The sequence below is a fragment of the Macroventuria anomochaeta genome, assembly GCF_010093625.1.
Source record: "Macroventuria anomochaeta strain CBS 525.71 unplaced genomic scaffold BU25scaffold_25, whole genome shotgun sequence".
Taxonomy (NCBI): domain Eukaryota; kingdom Fungi; phylum Ascomycota; class Dothideomycetes; order Pleosporales; family Didymellaceae; genus Macroventuria; species Macroventuria anomochaeta.
In genome coordinates this window covers 83,496-102,608 of record NW_022985386.1, presented here as the reverse complement: position 1 = coordinate 102,608, position 19,113 = coordinate 83,496, and the positions used below count along the sequence as shown (strand labels likewise).

General features: G+C 52.6%; 8 protein-coding genes and 1 non-coding gene across 9 annotated transcripts; 4 read left to right on the top strand and 5 right to left on the bottom strand.

Moving 5' to 3' along the window:
* Positions 1-943: 943 nt before the first annotated feature.
* BU25DRAFT_460201 (monooxygenase) lies at positions 944-2,276 on the top strand (the record flags this gene model as incomplete). The annotated part of the gene is made up of 2 exons (XM_033710335.1): positions 944-1,883; positions 1,948-2,276. 2 exons carry the CDS (start codon positions 944-946, stop codon positions 2,274-2,276), a joined length of 1,269 nt encoding a protein of 422 aa, XP_033559657.1.
* A 96-nt stretch (positions 2,277-2,372) lies between these two features.
* On the bottom strand, positions 2,373-4,336 carry BU25DRAFT_345984 (MFS general substrate transporter; the record flags this gene model as incomplete). The annotated part of the gene is made up of 4 exons (XM_033703068.1): positions 2,373-3,051; positions 3,106-3,358; positions 3,411-4,024; positions 4,107-4,336. 4 exons carry the CDS (start codon positions 4,334-4,336, stop codon positions 2,373-2,375), a joined length of 1,776 nt encoding a protein of 591 aa, XP_033559656.1.
* Positions 4,337-5,148: 812 nt separating this feature from the next.
* Positions 5,149-7,494, bottom strand: BU25DRAFT_396758 (methionyl-tRNA synthetase). The gene is made up of 4 exons (XM_033704844.1): positions 7,401-7,494; positions 6,545-7,330; positions 5,738-6,495; positions 5,149-5,682 (listed from the first exon to the last, which is right to left on the bottom strand). The coding sequence occupies exons 2-4, from the start codon at positions 7,319-7,321 to the stop codon at positions 5,307-5,309; spliced, it is 1,911 nt and encodes a 636-aa protein (XP_033559655.1). The 5' UTR covers positions 7,322-7,330; positions 7,401-7,494; the 3' UTR covers positions 5,149-5,306.
* Positions 7,495-7,638: 144 nt separating this feature from the next.
* Positions 7,639-8,836, top strand: BU25DRAFT_412513 (uncharacterized protein). Its single transcript, XM_033706811.1, has one exon. The coding sequence runs from the start codon at positions 8,021-8,023 to the stop codon at positions 8,657-8,659; it is 639 nt and encodes a 212-aa protein (XP_033559654.1). The 5' UTR covers positions 7,639-8,020; the 3' UTR covers positions 8,660-8,836.
* A 98-nt stretch (positions 8,837-8,934) lies between these two features.
* BU25DRAFT_396751 (cell division/GTP binding protein) lies at positions 8,935-10,591 on the bottom strand. The gene is made up of 4 exons (XM_033704843.1): positions 10,373-10,591; positions 9,757-10,319; positions 9,607-9,703; positions 8,935-9,558 (listed from the first exon to the last, which is right to left on the bottom strand). The coding sequence occupies exons 1-4, from the start codon at positions 10,491-10,493 to the stop codon at positions 9,323-9,325; spliced, it is 1,017 nt and encodes a 338-aa protein (XP_033559653.1). The 5' UTR covers positions 10,494-10,591; the 3' UTR covers positions 8,935-9,322.
* A 131-nt stretch (positions 10,592-10,722) lies between these two features.
* Positions 10,723-11,707, top strand: BU25DRAFT_371828 (uncharacterized protein). The gene is made up of 2 exons (XM_033703992.1): positions 10,723-11,133; positions 11,186-11,707. Exons 1-2 carry the CDS (start codon positions 10,782-10,784, stop codon positions 11,386-11,388), a joined length of 555 nt encoding a protein of 184 aa, XP_033559652.1. The 5' UTR covers positions 10,723-10,781; the 3' UTR covers positions 11,389-11,707.
* A 108-nt stretch (positions 11,708-11,815) lies between these two features.
* Positions 11,816-11,902, bottom strand: BU25DRAFT_t99. The gene has a single exon. It is a non-coding gene; the product is annotated as a tRNA-Asp (tRNA).
* Positions 11,903-12,592: 690 nt separating this feature from the next.
* BU25DRAFT_492748 (uncharacterized protein) lies at positions 12,593-14,860 on the top strand. The gene is made up of 6 exons (XM_033711666.1): positions 12,593-12,745; positions 12,849-13,000; positions 13,058-13,519; positions 13,575-14,010; positions 14,058-14,444; positions 14,507-14,860. Exons 1-6 carry the CDS (start codon positions 12,706-12,708, stop codon positions 14,800-14,802), a joined length of 1,773 nt encoding a protein of 590 aa, XP_033559651.1. The 5' UTR covers positions 12,593-12,705; the 3' UTR covers positions 14,803-14,860.
* Positions 14,861-17,133: 2,273 nt separating this feature from the next.
* Positions 17,134-18,783, bottom strand: BU25DRAFT_432756 (uncharacterized protein; the record flags this gene model as incomplete). The annotated part of the gene is made up of 3 exons (XM_033708737.1): positions 17,134-17,268; positions 17,326-18,281; positions 18,519-18,783. 3 exons carry the CDS (start codon positions 18,781-18,783, stop codon positions 17,134-17,136), a joined length of 1,356 nt encoding a protein of 451 aa, XP_033559650.1.
* Between the last annotated feature and the right edge of the window lie 330 nt (positions 18,784-19,113).

Genomic DNA, 19,113 nt, shown 5'->3' with positions numbered 1-19,113 from the left:
TCTTGCACAAGCGCAACATGATAGATCTCCCTTGGTAAGTAAACAGATTCGGATTTCCACGATCGCTCCTGCTGGCCTATATGCAATAGGTCAGATTGCTGTCCGTGATTCCACGTTGCTGCCGCTCCATCTGTCTGAGTTTGTTTTCAAGGTGGCCGTCATGGAAAGGTTGAAAGTCACCTTCTCTTCACCTAGAGGGACTTGCGGCATCCCCTCCCTTCACATTTACACCCCTAGCCTCGCCATCCAGTAAGTCGTCTTCCACATCATGATTTCTAAGCTGTCCAAGGTTAGGTACCCAGGAGTTGAGGTCCTCCAGGCTCTGTACTGTCCAAGCCTTCAACCCGCTAGGTCAACTCAAAGCCCTCCGCGCCACTTTGACCAGCCTCAGACGCACGCTTGAGCAAAGCTGTATTCGCAGGTACTGAAGTTGACATAGCTCCGTGCCCACCAACATGACGGTGGTTTCCGTCTGCAGTCTTCATCGCCCTCGCTCTTGAAGGCAGGGTGGCTCAGTCGCCTACGATTGTTTGTTTTGCATAGTTGATCCGGTAAGGAACCCACTACTCCATGTATTTGTGCTTCATTAACATGGCTGCAGGAGTTTGATACCAAAGAGGACCCCACGGGGAATAAAAGTTTTTTCTTGCGCACATTCACGTATTTGCATTTTCCGTACACTTTTGTGGTGTCGCGCTAGCTCTACGGTTGAGGCTGAACCATCACGGCAAGGCTAACTCGGTTCCCCACATCCGGCTCCGGCTTCTGCAGCATGACAGCACGACAGCCGCCGTAAGGAACCAATGTCTCGGTGTTGGATCCAAGCCTAACAAACTACAAGACCAAGCATTGTGCTCCGCAACATGAGTATCACGTCTTACTTCACCACCAAATCCCTCCACCACCACCCCTCCTACCTCTACACAATCGTCATATCCACACCATGGCCATCGCAAAAGAATCGCCAGATGAGCATTTGCCGATTGTGATATCCGGCGGCGGCTGCGTCGGCCTCTTCCTCGCACTCCTCCTCGCGCAAACACCCCTCCCAAACAGTATCCTCGTCATCGAACCGCAGCACCCAGACCCAACATCGACCCGCGCAATGGCCCACCAACCGCCTACATTTCCCCTCTTCGCACAAGTTCCTGGCCTCCTTCCCGAACTCATTGCTGCTGGCAGCCTTAGTTCAGGGCTGTGCTTCCGCACGAGTGTCAAGAACGGGAGTAAAGTGATCGCGAGTAAGACATTTGACAACAGTGGAGAGGGGATGAAAGGGAAGGGACAGTTGTTGTTGCCGCAGGGGAAGTTTCAGAACGTGTTGATTGGGAGGCTAGGGGAGGTCGCGGGGAGGGCGGAGGTCAGGCTGGGGTGGAGCGTGGAGGGGTTTACGGAGTCTGAAGAAGAGGCTAAAGTGGCGGTGCAGCTCGCGAGTCCCACGGGCCAGACGGAGTACATTGATGCTGCGTACTTGGTTGGTGCGGATGGTGCGCATTCGATTGTGAGGAAGTGTATGGGTGTCGAGTTGGAGGGCGAGACGCTGGATCGCCAGCTCGTGGCCACGGATCTAAGGTTCCCATTCAAGACACACGGCTTCTTCGACGCGAATTTCATTGTAGATCCCGAGAATTACGGACTCATTGGGCGGATTGATAATGAGGGGTTGTGGCGCGTGAGTTACGGCGTGCCGGGGAGTCAGTCTGAGGAAGAGATCAGGAACGGTGTGAGTGAGAAACTAAGGGGCATGTTGCCGAACAACGGTCAGAACGAGGAGGGTGAGGATGCGTTTGAAGTCGTAAGAATCGCACCATACCGCGCGCAGCAGAGATGTGCGTCGACGCTGAGCAAAGGCCGTGTTCTTCTTGTGGGAGATGCGGCCCACCGTAAGTACCTCACTCAAACCCACTCTACAAACCCACTTCCAACTCTCTACTAATACAGCCCTAGTGACAAACCCCTACGCCGGTCTCGGCCTCGCCTCCGGCATCGCAGACGCCGACTCCCTCGCCCCTATCCTCTCGCACGTCCTGTCCGGCAAAGCGACCAACACCACTCAGCTCCTCGCGTCGTGGTCCGAAGCACGACAACAGAAGTTTTTCGACGTGGTCGACAAGCCGAGCCGCATGGCGTACAAGCGGGTACGGAGTAAGGTTGATACTGAGGACGATGTGAAGGCGTTGTTGGAAAGGGATCCGATGGTGGGTGCGCTGAAGAGGGGGATGCCTGTTATGCCGCCGAGTTTGAGGACGGTGGGAGGGGATTTGGTGGGATGGTGAAGTAATGTACCAAGGAGATCTAATTAGGAATGAAGTTGGACTGAAAGGGGCCTTTTGGAGCGCTCTAAGTGTCGGGAAGGACTATATGCCCGGGTCCTACAGGACCAACCCCTTCCTAGCCCCCCTCTCGCTCAACTTGTAGTCCTTCAACATCGCCACCCAGAGAATACAAGGTACAAGCGCACAAGTCCCCACAATAACCATCAACCTCTGTGCATCGCCATATGCCCTCACCACCGCCTGCCGCTCAGGGCTGTCCCAGGGAAAGCTCAGCTGCGTGACCAGACTGGCATAGATCGTCGGTCCCTGAGCCTTGAGCTCAGCAGGCAAATACTCGACGATCTTCCTCGACACAGTCTGCGTCCAAATAGCCGTACTAACCGTCTGTCCGACACTACCCCCAATACTCGTAACCATCGCCAACAACGCCAGTCCCACAGCGACGTTCTCATGCGGCACCGCGGCCATGACGGCGAGTTGCTCGACCGCGACCATCATGGCGCCGCACATGGCGCCGAAGACTTCGACCATGACGAGCAAGCCGATGCGCGTGCCAGGCTGGCGGAAATGGATCATCAGGCCCGTCATGAGGACCTGGATGGGCAGGGCGACGATGGCGGCCCATTTGTAGCGGTCGGTGTAGCGGATGGCGAAGGCGAAGATTACGCCCCAGGCGCAGGAGACGATGTTGAAGATGTTGGTTATGTAGCCGGCTTTTGCGACTGAGAGACCGAAGACTACTTGGAGGTAGGAGGAGTAGTACATTTTGTACGAGCTGAGAAAACGTCAGTAGGGAGAGTCTCTGTTTGGATGGTATGGAGCAGCTCACTAGAAGGCGATCCAGGAGTTGGCGCCGAGGAAGCAGGCGGCGACGACGGAACGGTCGGTTAGGAGGTGGAAAGGGAAGAATGTTTTGGGGGCCCAGAAGCGCTCCCATGCTGCGAAGAGCCCGAGTAGGATGAGACCGAAGACGATCATGCAGATGATCATGGGGGCGCGCCAGCCTTCGCCTTGGTAGGCTGCGAGACTGAAGGGCAGGAGGAAGATGGAGAAGCCACCGCAGATGAGAAGCAGGCCGATTACTATAAGCAATTAGTAGCTAGTCCGCAAAGCAACGCGCGTGTAGAAGCCTACCATCAAACTCGATACAGTAGTATTTGACAGACTGCAAGAAAGTCTTGCCACTCTTCTCCGTCACAGCGACGCCTTGCTGCTTAGCGCGCCTATTCATCAGATAAAAGATGAGCCAGAATGGGATGCACATGAACGGCGTAATGATCGTGAACGCGCCATATCCCCATCGCCAGGTGGAGTTGTCCAAAAAGCGCTGACCGAGCTCAGGGCCAGCAAAGGTATTAACAATGTACGGGGTCGACGTGAAAGCCAGCCAGATAGCACGATTCCTCAGGTCCGAGGTATCCGCAATGAAGACATCGAGAACATAGTCCATGCCGTTCATACCAGTCCAATAGAAAACCTGAGCAGCAGCGTAGGTTTGAACGTTCTGGCAGACGCCCATCATGATGAGGGATAGAAGGACACAGATAAGGCAGATGAAGAAGCCGTGGGGACGGCCGACGAGATCGATAAACTTGGCGAGTGGTAGCTTGGAGACACCGCCGATGAGGTTGGCGACGATGCCGGTGATGCCGGTCAGTCCGTGAAGGGCAAACTCGCTTGTGACGTAGGGGGTCCAGGAGTAGTTGCTTTGCTGTTGAAGGGAGTTTGTGAAGGAGATAAGCCAGATCCTCAACTTAATGTCAGATTTGTTCTCATATCATCAACAATCATAGTGGTTTTAGAAGCTATCATGAAAATTCGATGACTTACAAGCAGTAAGCAGTGACGAGCCACTTCTTCGACCAGGTCAGGGTGATGGCTTCCATCTGCTTAAGCCCGGCGGGCTGTTGCGAATCGATGCTTTCAACATCGCTTGGCTTCTGTGCGTGCGAGTCAGTCCTTCCACCTGTCTCAGTGACAGCAGCTGTCTTGATATCGCCGGAGGTGTTGGGAGCATCGATGCTACGTGAAGACAGTGCGAAGCTAGCAGCCCGCTCCATGCCTGTCACGTTTGAAGTGGCCATGTCAATGGAAATCGACCAGATTGCCGCAAGGCAGATCAACCGTCAGTATTGAGGAGAAGAACAGCTGGGTGCAAGCAGACATGGATTCTTGCCACATCTTATAAGATAAGGAGAATGATGTGCTCCGAGGGTTCCTCTCTCGACAAGCTATCTGGCCATGCATGGAAGGTACCCATGGAGTGATAATTTTCTACGACTAGGTAAGACTCTCTTGGCGTCTGACAGATCAGGGTAGAGGTGGCATGAGTAGGTACCATGCCACGTGTGAGGGTTCCTGTACCTTGCCATTGAAAGCTTGGCTCCGCTACTAGGACGCTGCCATGGTGCGTGGGTCCTGGACGAGAGCACACCTGTAATGGTGTCTGGTTCATACGATTTGTACGACGTGTTCGTGTGTGCTCAAATCTGAAGGCAAAGTTACTGTAAATCTAACTTCAAGTACAAGCTCATGACCTGATCTCGAAACAATCATGCCAGTCGGGAGAAACGTCGAGCCAAGGTAGACTAACACTCGCCTCCTTCCAATCGGTAAGACCGAGCAGACTGTTTGCCAGATACTATTTTCCTCAGTCGCGTCAGGCTGACTTATCGCCGTGAGATGATCTGATAAAATTTTCGGTTCTATCGTCTTGGTAAGAGTGGGGTATACCAAGGCTGCTTGACTCGGATCCTAGGTGCTCTTGGCGTGAAGGATGTGGACGGACTGTCTTGGTCCGGAGGCCGAGAATATCGAACAAGTCGTGGGCGCCGCGGGCTTGAAGAACTCATGTTGAATTTGTACTAACACAATGCATACGATCTAGTCGCCGCTGCGGGCCAAACATGCCTCGCCGCTGCCACTTTTGCAAATACCGGCCTCCTCGCCATGCAAAGGCTCAACACCCACTAACTTCATTCTCAGCAACGCCACTCAACTGTTCATATAGTACTCAAACCAGATATCCCACTACGATGTCTGGAGAGTGACTTGCTCAACACCGCTGGAGATGGCCTCCTCAGCCTTCTTGTCTGCCGGTCCATCCTTGCCCTTCTCGGCAGCCTCGACACCCTCAGCCTTGCCAGCGGCCTTCTTCGCCTTCTTCCTCTCCTTGTCGGCCTTCTTTGCAGCAGCTTTCCTGGCCTTCTCCTCCTTCGCTTTGCGTGCCTCCTCACCTCCGAATTGCTCGCGCCACTCCTGCTCCTTCTCAGGCTTGATCTGAGAGAACAGGTAGGCGGCCTTGCCGATCTTGTGGTTGATGGGGAGAGACTTGGCTTCCCAGTTGTCAGGGATGGTGAGGAAGTTGGCGTTAAGCTGGTTAAGGATGTTCTTGGTTGTCTCAGGCCTGCGGACCATGTCAGTATAGGTCGGATATACGCTGGTACAATATCAGAACTTACATGTATGGCTCGATCAAGCTAGCCAGAAGATGAATATGGCTCAAAGCCAAGCCGACAACTGCAGCACATCGCTCAGGCTCAGTTGTGGCAAGGTTGTTGTCGAGTCTGTTATCTTGCAGCAGCTGATTACCCAAGCTGGACAGGTGCAATGCTGTGCTCAGTGCCGCACGGATCTTGACATCCTCGAGCTCTTCGATGTATCTCTTCAGCAGCTCGTTGACCTTCTTCTTGTGCTCGACGAAGTAGTCGTCCTCGAACTTTGTGTAATCGGGCACGACCGAATCGTAGATCTTGGAGTTGACGAATTTGATGACACGGTTCACGAAGTTACCCAAATTCTTCAACAGCTCGTTGTTGTTTCCTGCAATGAAGCTGTCCCACTCGAACTCCGAGTCTCCGGTCTCCGGTCGATGCGAAAGAAGGTAGTAGCGCCAGACGTCAGATGGAATGCCGGTTTCCTTTGCGTTGTTGCCGAAGACACCAATGTTCCTCGACTTGGAGAACTTGCCCTTCTCGTAGTTCAGGTACTCGGTTGTGGAGATGGTGTTAAGCATGGTCCAGTTGTCCTTGGTACCGATCTGCGAGCACGGGAAGACGACGGTGTGGAAGGGCACGTTGTCCTTGCCCATGAATTGGTACAGCTTGACGTTGTCAGGGTTCTTCCACCACTTCTCCCATTCGTCTGTGTATGTTGCTGTGATCGAGACGTAACCGATGCAGGCGTCGAACCACACGTACATGACCTTGTCTTCGTAACCCTACCAGCACCGTCAGTATACTGCATACCACCCTTCTCGACTATCTTACCTCGAGAGGCACTGCGGTTCCCCACTTCAGGTCACGGGTGATGCCTCGTGCGCGCAGACCTTCCTTGAGCCATGATGCTGTGATCTGCACACCGTTGGAACTCCAGTTGCCCTCTGTGCTCGACTTCTTGAACCACTCCTCTTCCAGCGGTTGCAGCTTATCCAAGCAGAGATAGACGTGCTTCGTTTCGCGCGGGACTGGTGTCGCTCCGTCGAGCTTGCAGCGGGGGTTCTTCAACTCAAGAGGGTCGAGCAGGTGACCGCACTTGTCGCACTGGTCACCGCGCGCGTCTTCGTAGTTGCACAGCGGGCAGGTGCCCTCGACGAATCGGTCCGCCAAGAAGCTCTTGTGTGTTTCGCAGTACGGCTGCGTCGTTGTCTGCTCCTCGAGATACCCATTCTTGTGCAGTTTTGTGAAGATGTCTTGCGCAATATCGGTCTGTTGCTGTGTGGGCGTGCGGCCGAAGTGGTCGAAGCTGATGTTGAACCACTTGTAGACTTCCGAGTGCAGCGCATAGTACTTGTCGCAAAGCTCCTGTGGTGTGCACTTCTCCTCGATTGCCTTCGTCTCGGTCGCTGTGCCATACTCGTCGGTTCCGCAAACGTAGAGGGTGTTGTAGCCTCGCGCACGAGAGAAACGCGCGAATACATCGGCAGACAGGACACTGCCAATGATGTTGCCCAAATGAGGTACGTTGTTGACGTAGGGCAGGGCGCTCGTGATGAGCACGTTGCGCTCGCCCTCAACGGGGAGGACAATCTTCTTTGTCTCACTCATGGATAGCTTCTACAGATGATATCAGCTGAAATCTTGCCTATCGGCAGCGTCTGAGCGGCGCCTGAACTTCAAATCTTACCTTCTTGTATATATCTAAGCTTCTTTCAAAGACAATCTATGCTGTGAGCCAACACTTCAGCTCAATGGTCTATATACAGCTTTATTGTGGTGTGCTTGTGGAAGTGACTCAAGAGAGCTCCAAACATTCGCACGAGACCGGACTGGCCCCTCCAAACCCCGCCGATTCGCAGGCGCACCAGCCACAACGCCACAGTGCCACATCACATCAATTCAGACACTCAAAACGCGTTCCGTACATCTGTTTGACTCGACGGTCACCTCAACCGTGATGTGTACATACAAACATAAAGGAATTTGTTTGTAGAGGTTTTGATTCGTCAGCTAGATTGACTCGAACTTTCGCCCATAAAATCTTGAGCTGACGGACCTAAACTTCAAAATATCGAAAGTCTATGACAAACATCACACATAAACTTCAAGCCAAAAAAAAACTTTTCTAACGAGGATCTGTCCATTGACCAGCTTTGACAACCAGAAGTTGCACCTACAAGTACACTTGGAAGACTCAGAAAGAGAAGGAGACTGCACCAACAGCCATAAGCTCAACATCAACTAGACCCATTGCCGGCGACCGCAAGGAAAGAACACGATCGAAGTCCAGCTCATACAACTCACGCCATGGCTTCTCAAAATGACGACCCCTTTGACTCCCTCCTCACTCTAGAAGACACACTCTACACAACCGCGCACTCCCAAGGAATCTCCGACGGCGCCCGCGCCGGTCGAATCGAAGGCCGCATCTTCGGCCTCGAAAAAGGTTTCGAAAAGTTCTCTGCCCTGGGCGAATTCCACGGACGAGGAGCAGTCTGGGGATCACGACTCTCGCCCCCTACCCCATCTGCCACACCCAAGCCAACAACAACCGTCTCGTCACCATCAGACTCTCAGACCCAGCCCGCGACTGAAGCCAAGGCTGAGGCTAAAGCCCAATTACCCGGGATACAGAACGCGTCCACAAGATTGCCTTCGAATGTATCCCTCCTCTACCACCTAACCGACCCGCTCACATTCAGCACCTCAAACACCGAAGCCGATGTTGCAGACTTCGACGACCGCTTTAAGCGCGCAGGTGCAAAGGCCAAAGTAATCGAGCGCATCATTGGCGAAACATCTACCACTACCACAGATTCAAAGTCACCAGAGCGGGGTAACGCGACAGGGAAGAACAGCAACGTGAGGCTGGAAGGTGAGGGGAAGGGAGGCAGGAAGGGGGATGATAGTATGGAGGATTTTGGGGGGTCGAGGTTGATTGGTTGAAATTGAGGGAAGAGAAGGACGAGAAGGGCACTCTGATCCAGTGTGGAGATGGTACATGGGTTGGATAGCGTGTGCTTACTGGGAATGGTGGGCCACGATTGTGACTGCCTTTCTAGACACACCGTCAAACCCTCGTACGATGCGAGGGGCTGCGTGGTCTGACCTCTTGGTGCGGAAGGAAGGAGCGACGTGTAGCAGGCAGGAGCCACTCGTATACGATAGACACTGAGCTCGATGCTCCGCACACAATCACAACAGATAGAATTGAAAGCGCCATCTTGGTATATTACTTTCTTCTCTACACTATCCCGAGGGAGCCAGGGTGTTAACCAGTTAAACCCAGGCCCAAGCCAACCACTACACCGTGCTATGACATAAGAGATCAAGAAGGCCAAGAAGCTCATCGAAACTAAAAAAAATATTGAGAAAAGTGGTAAAAGTGAAGTCTGGTGAACATAATGCCCCTCACTGCTCCCCCGGGTTTTGGTGCTAAGCGTGCACTGGTATCAAAACATGTCGAAAACTCCTGAACATGCACATCTGCGCTGCGTCTTCCACTCCACGCTAGACATCGATGATTGGCGCGGGCCGTTCCATGCGAGGCGGGGGTGGACCACCCTTCATCCCAGGAAGGCTGTCAACGCGGTTGTGATTCGGCAACTCCTAGTAGCCGTTCATGGTCATGCGCTGACTGTTCCTGCTAAGCTCGCGGTCGGCGGATGGGGAGATGGGGCGGGAGGAGTGGCCGCCAACAGCGGAGCTTTCCTTGAGGGCAAGCAGCTGCTTGGCGCGGAAGGATTCGTAGTGGATCTGGGCGGTGGTCTCGATAAGATCCTGGAGGTGGGTGCGGGTAAGGAAGTTACGCAGGTAGACGAACTCGCAGTGATTCTCGTCTTCGACTGTGATGCGTTAGCGAGTGTACTGTTCGGCTTGACGCGTGGACATACCATTGATGACACCCCACTTGGTCTGGCGGCCACGGACGTTCTGTCCGTTGACGACAACTGTCTTCTCGGAACCGATAACTGCGAAGGGGATGAGGTCCTGTCATGTGTCAGTAAGGCTTCCTATGCATCCTCGGGTCTGAATTTGCGCACCTTGATCTGGTTCTTGTGGGCAATCTCGTCCTGGTCGTCCTCCTCGTTCTCGTAGGGGTACATGCGCAGGTTGTGGAACTGGAACTCGGCCTTTATCCTCTCCTTGAACGCAGCACGCTCCTCGAGGGTCAGGCTGTCCGCCTTGGCAATGACAGGCACGACGTTGACGAACTCGCTAAGCTTCTTCAACACGACGATGTCAATGGGCTTGAGAGCATGGCCGGAGGGCTGGATGAAGAACAAGCAGCAGTGAATGCGTGTGTCCTGGAGGTACCTCTCACGCTGGGCAGTGAGCTCCTTGCGCAGGTAGGCGCTGTGCTGGTCCTTGATGTACTTGACGATGGGGTCCCAGCAGCGCTCGTTGTTGATCAGGTCGCCATAACCGGGGGTGTCGACGATGTTTAGGCGCAGACGCACGCCGTTCTCCTCGATGGTGTGTGAGACGGGGTGAATGGTAGTGGTTGTGCGGGGCTCCTCGTCAGGGTAGAGGCGGCCCTTGCTGTCAATCAAGTGGGACGCGAAGATGGTGTTGATGAGAGTCGACTTTCCAAGACCAGTCTGGCCTGGTAGATGCATTAGCTGGCTGCATGTGCACACGGAGCTGATTGAAGCTCACCAACGCAGATGACATTGAACTGGAACCCCCGCTTGACCGACTTCTTCTCGATCTGCTTGGTGATGCTGTCGAAACCGACATAGCTATCGGGGAAGATGGACTGCTGAGGTGCGGCAGCCATTGCGGGTGATGTGGGCCTCGTGGGCGGGTCTGGCGGTGAAAGGAGCTGCGGGTGAGTGGTGGCACGACGAGACAGTGTAGGAGGAGTAAATAATCAGGGACGTTGCGCTGGCGACATTCTCGCGGAGTCGCAGGCGCAGGGAAAGGGGCAAGCGAAAGCGCGCTAGCGACCGGGATGGTAAGTGCGGACCGGAGCTCGGGCTGGGGTGCATTTTATTCTCCATCACCATCACCACGCCATCGAGGGTGTCCCGAGCCCGCAACGCCGATTTCACCGTACATCGTCAGCATGGCGCTCGCCCGACCGCTGTCCCCGCTGTGGCAGACGCTGATGCCCGGCCTCAGCGGCATCAATGGCCCCGTCCGCCCCGTCCTGAACCTGCCGTTCCTGCAGCGCCTTGCACAGTCCACACCATTCGCCGCACTCGCCATACCGTCATTATCGCTGCCGTCATTCCCTTCGCTGGGCGAGATATGGGATGGCGTACTTAAGGCGGTGCCAAAGAAGAAGACATCGTACATGAAGAAGCGGACGCGGTTCTTGGCGGGCAAGGGTATTGAGGACATTACATCACTGAACAAGTGCTCGGCATGTGGGCGGACAAAACGCGCGCACGTCTTGTGCCCATACTGCGTTGATGGTAGGTTCGATGTTGGAACATAGTGTGCGTATGGGTCTGACGTTTATTGCAGCCATCAAGACCAACATCTTCCGCCAGCTCAACTGGTCGATCAGGAGGCCTACCGAGAAGCAGAGCAAGCAATTGGCGCGTGAGAAGCGCGAGTACAAGCAGAAGAACCGAACGATGGAGGCAGATCCTCGGGAAGAGAAGGAGCAGCAGATTCTCAAGCACACTGGTTGGACCTTCAAGAAGTCTGAGCAAAAGAAAGTTTGAGATGGGAAAATATGGGGCTTTTCGGATTGACGGGCGGTCGAGCTTGGAAATGGGCTCCGGAGACAAGAGATGTACAACATAGGCGCTATATGAGGAGGGAGCATGGACGATATTGTATCATAGTTGGCGAGCATACCACTGGCGCTTTGGAACCTTTACAATCAACTGTATCACACCAATAGTGTGTTTCATCACGAGAAAGAGTTCAGATACCAACAGTAATGAACTACGTGAAGCACTATACTTGAGCGTCTCAAAATAGACTGCTGGTGATGGGCCAGTGGGTACGGATGTCGACAACTGCAGACGCAATTTCAAGACAAAAAAGTAAGACTACCTCATTGACATGCCCAGTTTATCTATCGAGTAGAAGCGGCACAGTACTGGTGTGAGTTGTTGACGCAGCAGAAGTGCAAAAAGATTCAATCTCTCCGACGGGGAATCGAACCCCGGCCTCCTGCGAGCTGTTCCGAAGAATGACAAGCAGAAATACTGACCACTATACTATCGAAGATATCCAACTTTAAGCTGGGAAGAGATGTGATCGATGAAGATAACTCAAATTGCAATATTTATGTATTAGCTGGTGTTAAAATTGCATACCCCGCCACGTTAGATCCTTGGCCAGTTTTCTATCACCGCGCAATTTTCGTCCACCGAAAAGTGAGTTTTTGAATCTGTCGCTGATGTGGAAACGGGCTACATACCACAATCATCACTGTGTCTTCCGTAGGGTTCTTTGCTGCCAGAGTTGGTATGAGATGTAAGACTACCTCAAGCGGCGGAATCGCAGATAGGCGATAGTGACTGCCGAGTACAACATCAGCTTGTAATACTTCATGTTGTCGGCATGGTAGATGTGACCGTTGAATGAACCAGAGGAGGAAGTACTTATATACATATCAAGGAGGTAATGGTCTGCATAGTAATGATGTTTGTACCCCGCATGCGCTGTCCATCATGCGTTCATGATGGTCCTCCAATGGTATGGTCTACCATAGCAACAAATTAGGCATGTTACCACCGCAACAAGCTTAGTCGCCAGCCCTAGAATCAAGGATACTTCGGAGAGTGTTCCAGGAACTGACAGCAATTGTCGAGATGTCCAATGGCGGCCTTGTATGTAGAGACGGAACATGTGGCTCGTGCCGTGGCTAGTGACGTGCTTGCGTAGTCCCCGAAACTAAACGTTCCATGGGGACACGACGCGCCAAGTCAACATATCGATTGATGCTCTTCTTGCCCACTGTCAATGCGTTGGTTGCCTTGTAGCTTTTCTTGCGTGTTCATTCGTTCAGTCACATTGTAATCTACAACATGTCTGCACCAGCGACATCAGACCCTGTAAACCAGAGTGGTAGGTGAGCGCGCAGCTTCCGGACTTACATCAAAACGCGCGGTGTTAGCGGGGGCATGATTTCCACGATCTGTAACTCAGAACGCTGACAATGTACTCATAGGAGCTACCTCCAAGTCGAAGAAGAAGAAGAACAAGAAGAAGGGTGGCAGCCAAGGAGTGAACAAGATTGAGGAGGGCGCGCAAATCAACGGCAATCACGACAAGACCGAGGCAGAACATGACGACGACGTGGATGAGGAAGAAGAGCAGACTGTATGGAAACTGAAGCGCGAGGCACGGCAAGAGGCATGGCTAACATAGCGACTTCAGAAACCCGCCGCCGCGCAAACAGTCGACCGAGACGCAGACGATGTCGAAGACGAAGAGCAACCGCTCTCTCCCACGATAGCTCAGGCAAACGGCACACACCAGCACAGCATAGCCTCCGCAGTCGCTCTAGGCTTTTCGCGCTCGCGCTCACCGCACATGTCACCGTCTCCGCCGTCAGATTCAGAAACCACAGCGCGACTCGATGCAATTGCGAAGGAACGAGATGCACTACGACAGGAAGTTACCGAGTTGAGGAAGAATCTGGAAAGCATACAAAGTCAACACGAGGGGCAGACCACAGAAGGCGCGCAGTCAAAGCACGAAGAGGAGGTCCAGGCTTTAAGAGAGGAGCTGGAGGAAGCGAACGAAGGCAAGGAGCACTTTGAGACACAGTACAACAACCTCCTGGGGCGGGTGAACACCATTAAGACGAGTCTGGGCAACCGCATGAAAGCTGATGCGGTGCGTGTCACCTCACATATGCTTATAAGGCAATAGACTTGCTGACAGTCGGCAGGCCAAGATCGAAGAGTATGAAGCTCAAGTCGCAGAGCTACAAGACCAGAACGGAGAGCTGCAGGAGAAGAATAGTAGCCTTAGCGAGGAGCTGGCGAAATTACGGCAAGAGAATGAAGCACAGGTGACCGAGATCAGCAATTTGCGAAGCAGATCAAATCTCTCCCAGCAGAACTGGGTAAAAGAACGCGATGAGCTCATCTCCCGCGAGGCATACGCACGGGAAGAGTTTGAGAACGCAAAACAGGCTATGCAAGATTGGGAAGTACTCGCTATGAACGAACGGTCGCTACGAGAGAGCTTGTCTGAGAAGGAAGGCGAGCTCAAGGAACAGCTTGAGAGCCTCAAAGACGAGTTCGAGCGAGCTGCAAGAGACAGAGACCAGAACAATCAGGCTGTCGAAGGACTGCAAAAAGCACTGCAGGAAGTGCAGAACCGTGAGTAGTCGTGCCAGGTCATTTTCACATATGCTTACAATCTGCAGTGCGAAGATCTGAACTCAAAAAGTCCGTGGAGACATACGAATCCCAGATCAACGAGCTCCGAAAACAAGTCCAAGCCGCAGAGGAAGCATCGAAAGCCGCCAAGGCCTTGGTCGAATCAACACAGAAGGAGCTAGAGAGAGCTCTACCGTTTGAGAAAGAAGTCAAAGAGAAGAACCTACTAATTGGCAAACTGCGACACGAAGCAGTAACGCTTAACGAACACCTCACAAAAGCACTGCGCATTCTGAAGAAAGGCCGGCCAGAGGACAACGTCGATCGCCAAATCATTACGAATTACTTCCTGCACTTCTTAGCTATCGATCGCTCGGATCCGAAGAAGTTCGAAGCCCTTCAGCTTATCTCTATGTTGCTGGGCTGGACAGATGGTACGTCTCAATCACCTATTTATCCTCCTGACTACGCACCTATTGTACTAACACGTTTACAGAACAAAAGGAGCAAGCCGGCCTCGCTCGTCCAGGCACATCCTCTTCCTCTTCGAGGCTAGGAGTACCCTCGTTGCCGTTCCGCCGCACACCCAGCACACCATCGCTCAATTCAATGTCGGATCCCATGTTGATGGCCAGTAGCTCGAGCAACAAGGAGTCCCTGGCAGAGCTGTGGCAGGACTTCTTGGAGCGCGAGGCTGCTGAGGGGAAAGATGGGAAAGATGCGAGTAGAAAAGGAAGCACTGTGAGTCCGCCGCCGAGGAGTGGCAGTGGGCTGGGCATTAGTGAGAAGTAGATGCGCAAGGTACGGTGATGTAACATAAGTCTTCATTCGGTCGAGTCATCCAGCGGACGCATAGGGATTGCATCTTGCGTTGCAATGAACAATTTCAATTGTCATTTCGAGATGATGTGATGCTCCACCACACCTTGTGTGGCCTCCAGACAGCTCACACCTTCAAAATCTCGATTTCGGAAATAATATGAAAGCCATACAGCATCCAGGCCAGCAGATCTCAAAAAAAAAAAAAAAGCAGCGTGGGAGCGTGTGCCTTCGTGTTCAGGGGAAGCGCACAGACGACGGACAAAAGTCCGGGCCTACTTGTACGCGTCAACTGCAACAGCGAAGACGAGAAGAACGAATCATCACCTTCGCAATCGAACATTGAAAGAGCTTGGGAACCACAGTAAAATCTCTGATGTTGAATGTCGAGCGACCTGGGGCAATGCACCATTGCACTTTAAGCCTCACAACTCCCACATCAACCACCGTACATCTTCACACTCAAATCCACAATCCGTGCACACATCACCAGCGTCTATCCTTACGTCAACCCCTCCACCCCTTAAATCTACGTACCAGTACCCTATGAAGCCACGGCAACACTACCAGCTAAGAAGCTCATCGTTAATGCTCAGTTGAAGGGCGAAGATCTGAATTCGCTGCTCAAGCTGTTTCCGGAGTGAAGAAACCAAGTTATTACCATCGACGAATCCTTCGCTTCTCTACATGAGGGTGGTCTTCGCGTCGACCAGGGCCGAATCGCCGACGCCTACCTCTCCTGGATAATATCGAATTACAACAACCTCGGCGAAACAATTGTTTTCGTGCCGCCGAATCTGCAGAAGCAAGACGCGGACAAAGCGAAATTGGCAACTCCCAAACAAAGACCTGGTGACGAGTATTGAGAGTTTGAAGGTTGAGCATGTCCAGATATTCGGATACGCGCTACTGCACTGCCCAAGGAAAGAAGTGTGCGAGGACTCGATCCTACCGTTTCGCAGCCCGCTGGATGAGTATAGGACGCTGGAGGTTAGGATGGCGAAGGCGTGGGAACAACTCTTCAACAATACGCATGTACCGGAGAAGTTGGCTAGTCCTGGGGGTAACGTATGTGTAGTGAGCAAAAGTCAGATCAGGAGGAGGGGGGTGGGGGAGTGGACAAGGTACTGGGAGTGGTTAGCAAAGACAAATATAGATGATGATATTGCGGGCGCGGTTATGAAGAGGCTGTGGCATGTGGTTTTTGAAAGGTGTTAGGTATGAAGGGATGACGAACGATGTGGTAGCGAAGGTGTATGGTGTATTATATGAAGGCGGAGGCTTCCTATGTGCATTGATTCGATACTCTATACACAAACATTGTAACTATCAGATATGTTCCCGCATCCGTTCTTATTCGTCGACTTAATCAACCCTACTCCAATACCTCTCTCCTGCAGCACATACCTCGCAATGCACTCCTTGCGGTGCATGAAATGACTGCGCTTCATACTCACTTCCTCCCATGAATCCTCTAGGCAGCATATCCTGCCCATCAAGCACACTGTCCATTCTTTCATGTCGTGGCCCTTGCTTGTCGACATCCATTCCCACAATCCGCTCATACCACTCCGTGAATGTACCAACGAGCTTCCTCCAAAGATTCCTAACTGTCAACGTCCACCCCATAATTATCAAACAAATCAATGAAGCGATGACTGCATAGCCAACAAATTTTGCACACCGTGTCAGCCCTAAAGCTATGTATGATGCAAGATTCCAGCTCCTGCGAGGGTATAGTGTACGACAGTGACACCGAGGCCGAGAAGAAGAAGCGTCTGGCTAAAAGATCGTTCGAAGATGGGTGGCGAGACACTTGTGACGTTAGCTGCAGCCCCGGCAGGATCGCCATATTGCCGAAAGGAAGTGTTGTTGAGGAGGGTGAGTAAGGTACTGAACAGGAAGTGGAGGGGCGCTGGTCGTCTGCGGTTGCGAGTAGACGTTGCATTGTTGTTTATGTTAAGTGTGAATTGTTGATTCTGGATTTTGAATATAGTCAGCAGCATAACCGTTCAGGTGTGATGTTTGTTAGTCCTGAGCTGTCTGCGTGGTCAAGGACGTGTGTGAGATTCAAATTATTCGAACGAAGCGTGTGGATGAAAGGTTTCTGAGACAAAGGACTAGGTGTCTTTGGATTGAGATAGGGTAATAGGCACTGTGCTGTGGATCCAGCCAACTCGAGACCGAAGGTCAATAACATTGTGTGTGTAAGACCCGGTCTTCCATTCAGCCGAAATGCTGTGATGAGTTTCGATTTTTCCAAATTTCCTTCTTCCTAGCGGTATTAGTCATTACCCTTATCCCTTACGCGGGAGCAACAGCAACAGCAGGAGTCCTAGTAGTCTCACTGCGCCTGAATATTCTCTTAAAAACGCTTTTTCTCTTCTCTTTCTTCGAAGTCACATCAGAGACGCTCTCTTCCGGAGTCCCCTCTTGTTTCTCCTCAGCATTTTTAGCAGCACTCTTGGTAGCAATCTTGGCCAGTCTCTCTCGAACGACCCTTTCCTGCGCCTTCTCCCAGAATTCTTGTTCCGCCTTACGAGCCTGTATTGCATTCTGGTACCACCCGTCCCACTCCTCGCCTTCCCAACCACATCTGCTGCTCCACTTCTCCATCAACTTCGTTCCGAAGCCTTCAGCTTCCGCCTTGGAGCAGCTCGGACACAGTGTAGTAAGTGGCAGAAGCTGTGTCGAGGAGTTGGGCGTATTGTAAAATGAGAAGTGCTGCGTAGAAAATGGTGAATAAGGTACTGATGTGCAGCCAAGTCTTGTGCAGTTGCGAGGTGTGTAGCGCCAATCGAAGCCATCGTCCTGTGGTGCTTTTCCCTTTGTTGTGGCTGTTTGGAAGGAGCCTAGGACTCTCTGGTTTTGCGCTTTCTGCAGTCGCGCGTCCTCGATCTGTCGAGCCTCCCGATACAGCTGTAGGAAGATGTCGAAATCCTGTGCGACTACGCCGAGGGTCTTGCGTCCGGCGTTCTGACGCATGGATTCGTATTCCTTCTTGCAGAGCGCATTGGCCTCTTGCATCTCTTTGCTGGCATGTCGTGGGCAATATCCGCGGTGCTTTGACAAGTGGTAAGGTTCTTGCGCAGCGTAATATGTTGGACCTGAGTGCGCTGGTGTGTAGTGTGCTGTGCACATGGCTGCCATGCATGATATGTAGTTCTGAAGCGGGTCATACTTGTTTGATGGTGGGTGTGTAACCACAGGTGGTGTCGATGTTGAAGACAGATTTGGGACGACAGACTGGTAAGACGTGGTCCTTTGCGTCGGCGTTGGTGTCCGGCTTGGTGGTACGAAGCCTGCGGGAAGAGGAATCCCTGACCATCGTGGATCCAGACGAGGATCAATTTGGGAAGGTGCTGCCGGTGCGGAGAATCGCTTGTCAACACGTTGCCGAAGCTGAGTCACTGGTCCGGAGAAAGCTTGCGAGCGGCCTTGCGGGGGCCGTGCTGGTGACGATGTGCGTAGTGAGCCTGATGTGTCTCCATGTGAGCTAGCAGTGCTTGCCCGATTCGAAGCTGGCGACAGTAGTGGGGACCGTGTCAGAGTGGCAGTCATGAGCTTCTTCTGTCGGTACTGATGTGGTTCAAGGTTAGGCGTGGACACGCCCCTAGAGTATCCTGGCCGGACTGGACGCGACTCGGAAGTTGGTAACTTCAGGCTGATTGCCTTGCCAGGCTCTGTACTCCTCCTTGGCAATGGCTCTGGGTCCAGAAATCGTACTGTTGGCGGTGCGGATCTCCGGTTGAGGTTTGCTCCTACAGATCTCGAAGGCTTCAGGTTTGTCTTCATAGAGGAACGCTTGGGAGCACCCGTGGACGCATCGCTGCTGGCAGTTGACACATTAGGATGATTAAGTGATGATAGACTAGAGTGGCGAGTAGATGTAGGTGTAGTATTGTTGCTCGAGAGCGGAGGCCGTGACCCGGTGGTGGTAACACTGTGATGCATTACGAAGTTATTAAGGAGTTGAGTGGATGATGCGCTGGACTCGGAAGCATTCTCAGCGAGGGCGGTGCGACTCTTTTGTGAAGGTTGTAAATGAGGGGGGGTCTGCATGATGATGTTGGTCCTTGGTTGTATAAGGCGAGACATAGCGCACCATATGTACAGGGGTGTTGCTAGTAACCTGCCTTGTCACGCCAGTTCTGACAGGTGGGTTGGTGAATATTGGAGCAATATGAAGAGATGCTCAGATAATTGGAGATCTCGGTTACTGCTCCGAAGTAAATTGCAATAGAAAAAGGAGGAGAACGATGAAGCTGAGAGACAGGGGAAGTA

Excerpts from the sequence above, each read along its gene's own strand:
- BU25DRAFT_396758 (XM_033704844.1), bottom strand. The coding sequence starts at position 7,321 with ATGAGTGAGACAAAGAAGATTGTCCTCCCCGTTGAGGGCGAGCGCAAC. Across the intron at positions 6,496-6,544 it reads GAACCGCAGTGCCTCTCGAG|GGTTACGAAGACAAGGTCAT; the intron begins GTAAGATAGTCG and ends CGGTGCTGGTAG. Across the intron at positions 5,683-5,737 it reads AGCTTGATCGAGCCATACAT|GCCTGAGACAACCAAGAACA; the intron begins GTAAGTTCTGAT and ends CATGGTCCGCAG.
- BU25DRAFT_412513 (XM_033706811.1), top strand. The coding sequence starts at position 8,021 with ATGGCTTCTCAAAATGACGACCCCTTTGACTCCCTCCTCACTCTAGAA.
- BU25DRAFT_396751 (XM_033704843.1), bottom strand. The coding sequence starts at position 10,493 with ATGGCTGCCGCACCTCAGCAGTCCATCTTCCCCGATAGCTATGTCGGT. Across the intron at positions 9,704-9,756 it reads CCCACAAGAACCAGATCAAG|GACCTCATCCCCTTCGCAGT; the intron begins GTGCGCAAATTC and ends GACACATGACAG. Across the intron at positions 9,559-9,606 it reads CAAGTGGGGTGTCATCAATG|TCGAAGACGAGAATCACTGC; the intron begins GTATGTCCACGC and ends AACGCATCACAG.
- BU25DRAFT_371828 (XM_033703992.1), top strand. The coding sequence starts at position 10,782 with ATGGCGCTCGCCCGACCGCTGTCCCCGCTGTGGCAGACGCTGATGCCC. Across the intron at positions 11,134-11,185 it reads GTGCCCATACTGCGTTGATG|CCATCAAGACCAACATCTTC; the intron begins GTAGGTTCGATG and ends CGTTTATTGCAG.
- BU25DRAFT_492748 (XM_033711666.1), top strand. The coding sequence starts at position 12,706 with ATGTCTGCACCAGCGACATCAGACCCTGTAAACCAGAGTG. Across the intron at positions 13,520-13,574 it reads ACCGCATGAAAGCTGATGCG|GCCAAGATCGAAGAGTATGA; the intron begins GTGCGTGTCACC and ends GACAGTCGGCAG. Across the intron at positions 14,445-14,506 it reads GTTGCTGGGCTGGACAGATG|AACAAAAGGAGCAAGCCGGC; the intron begins GTACGTCTCAAT and ends ACACGTTTACAG.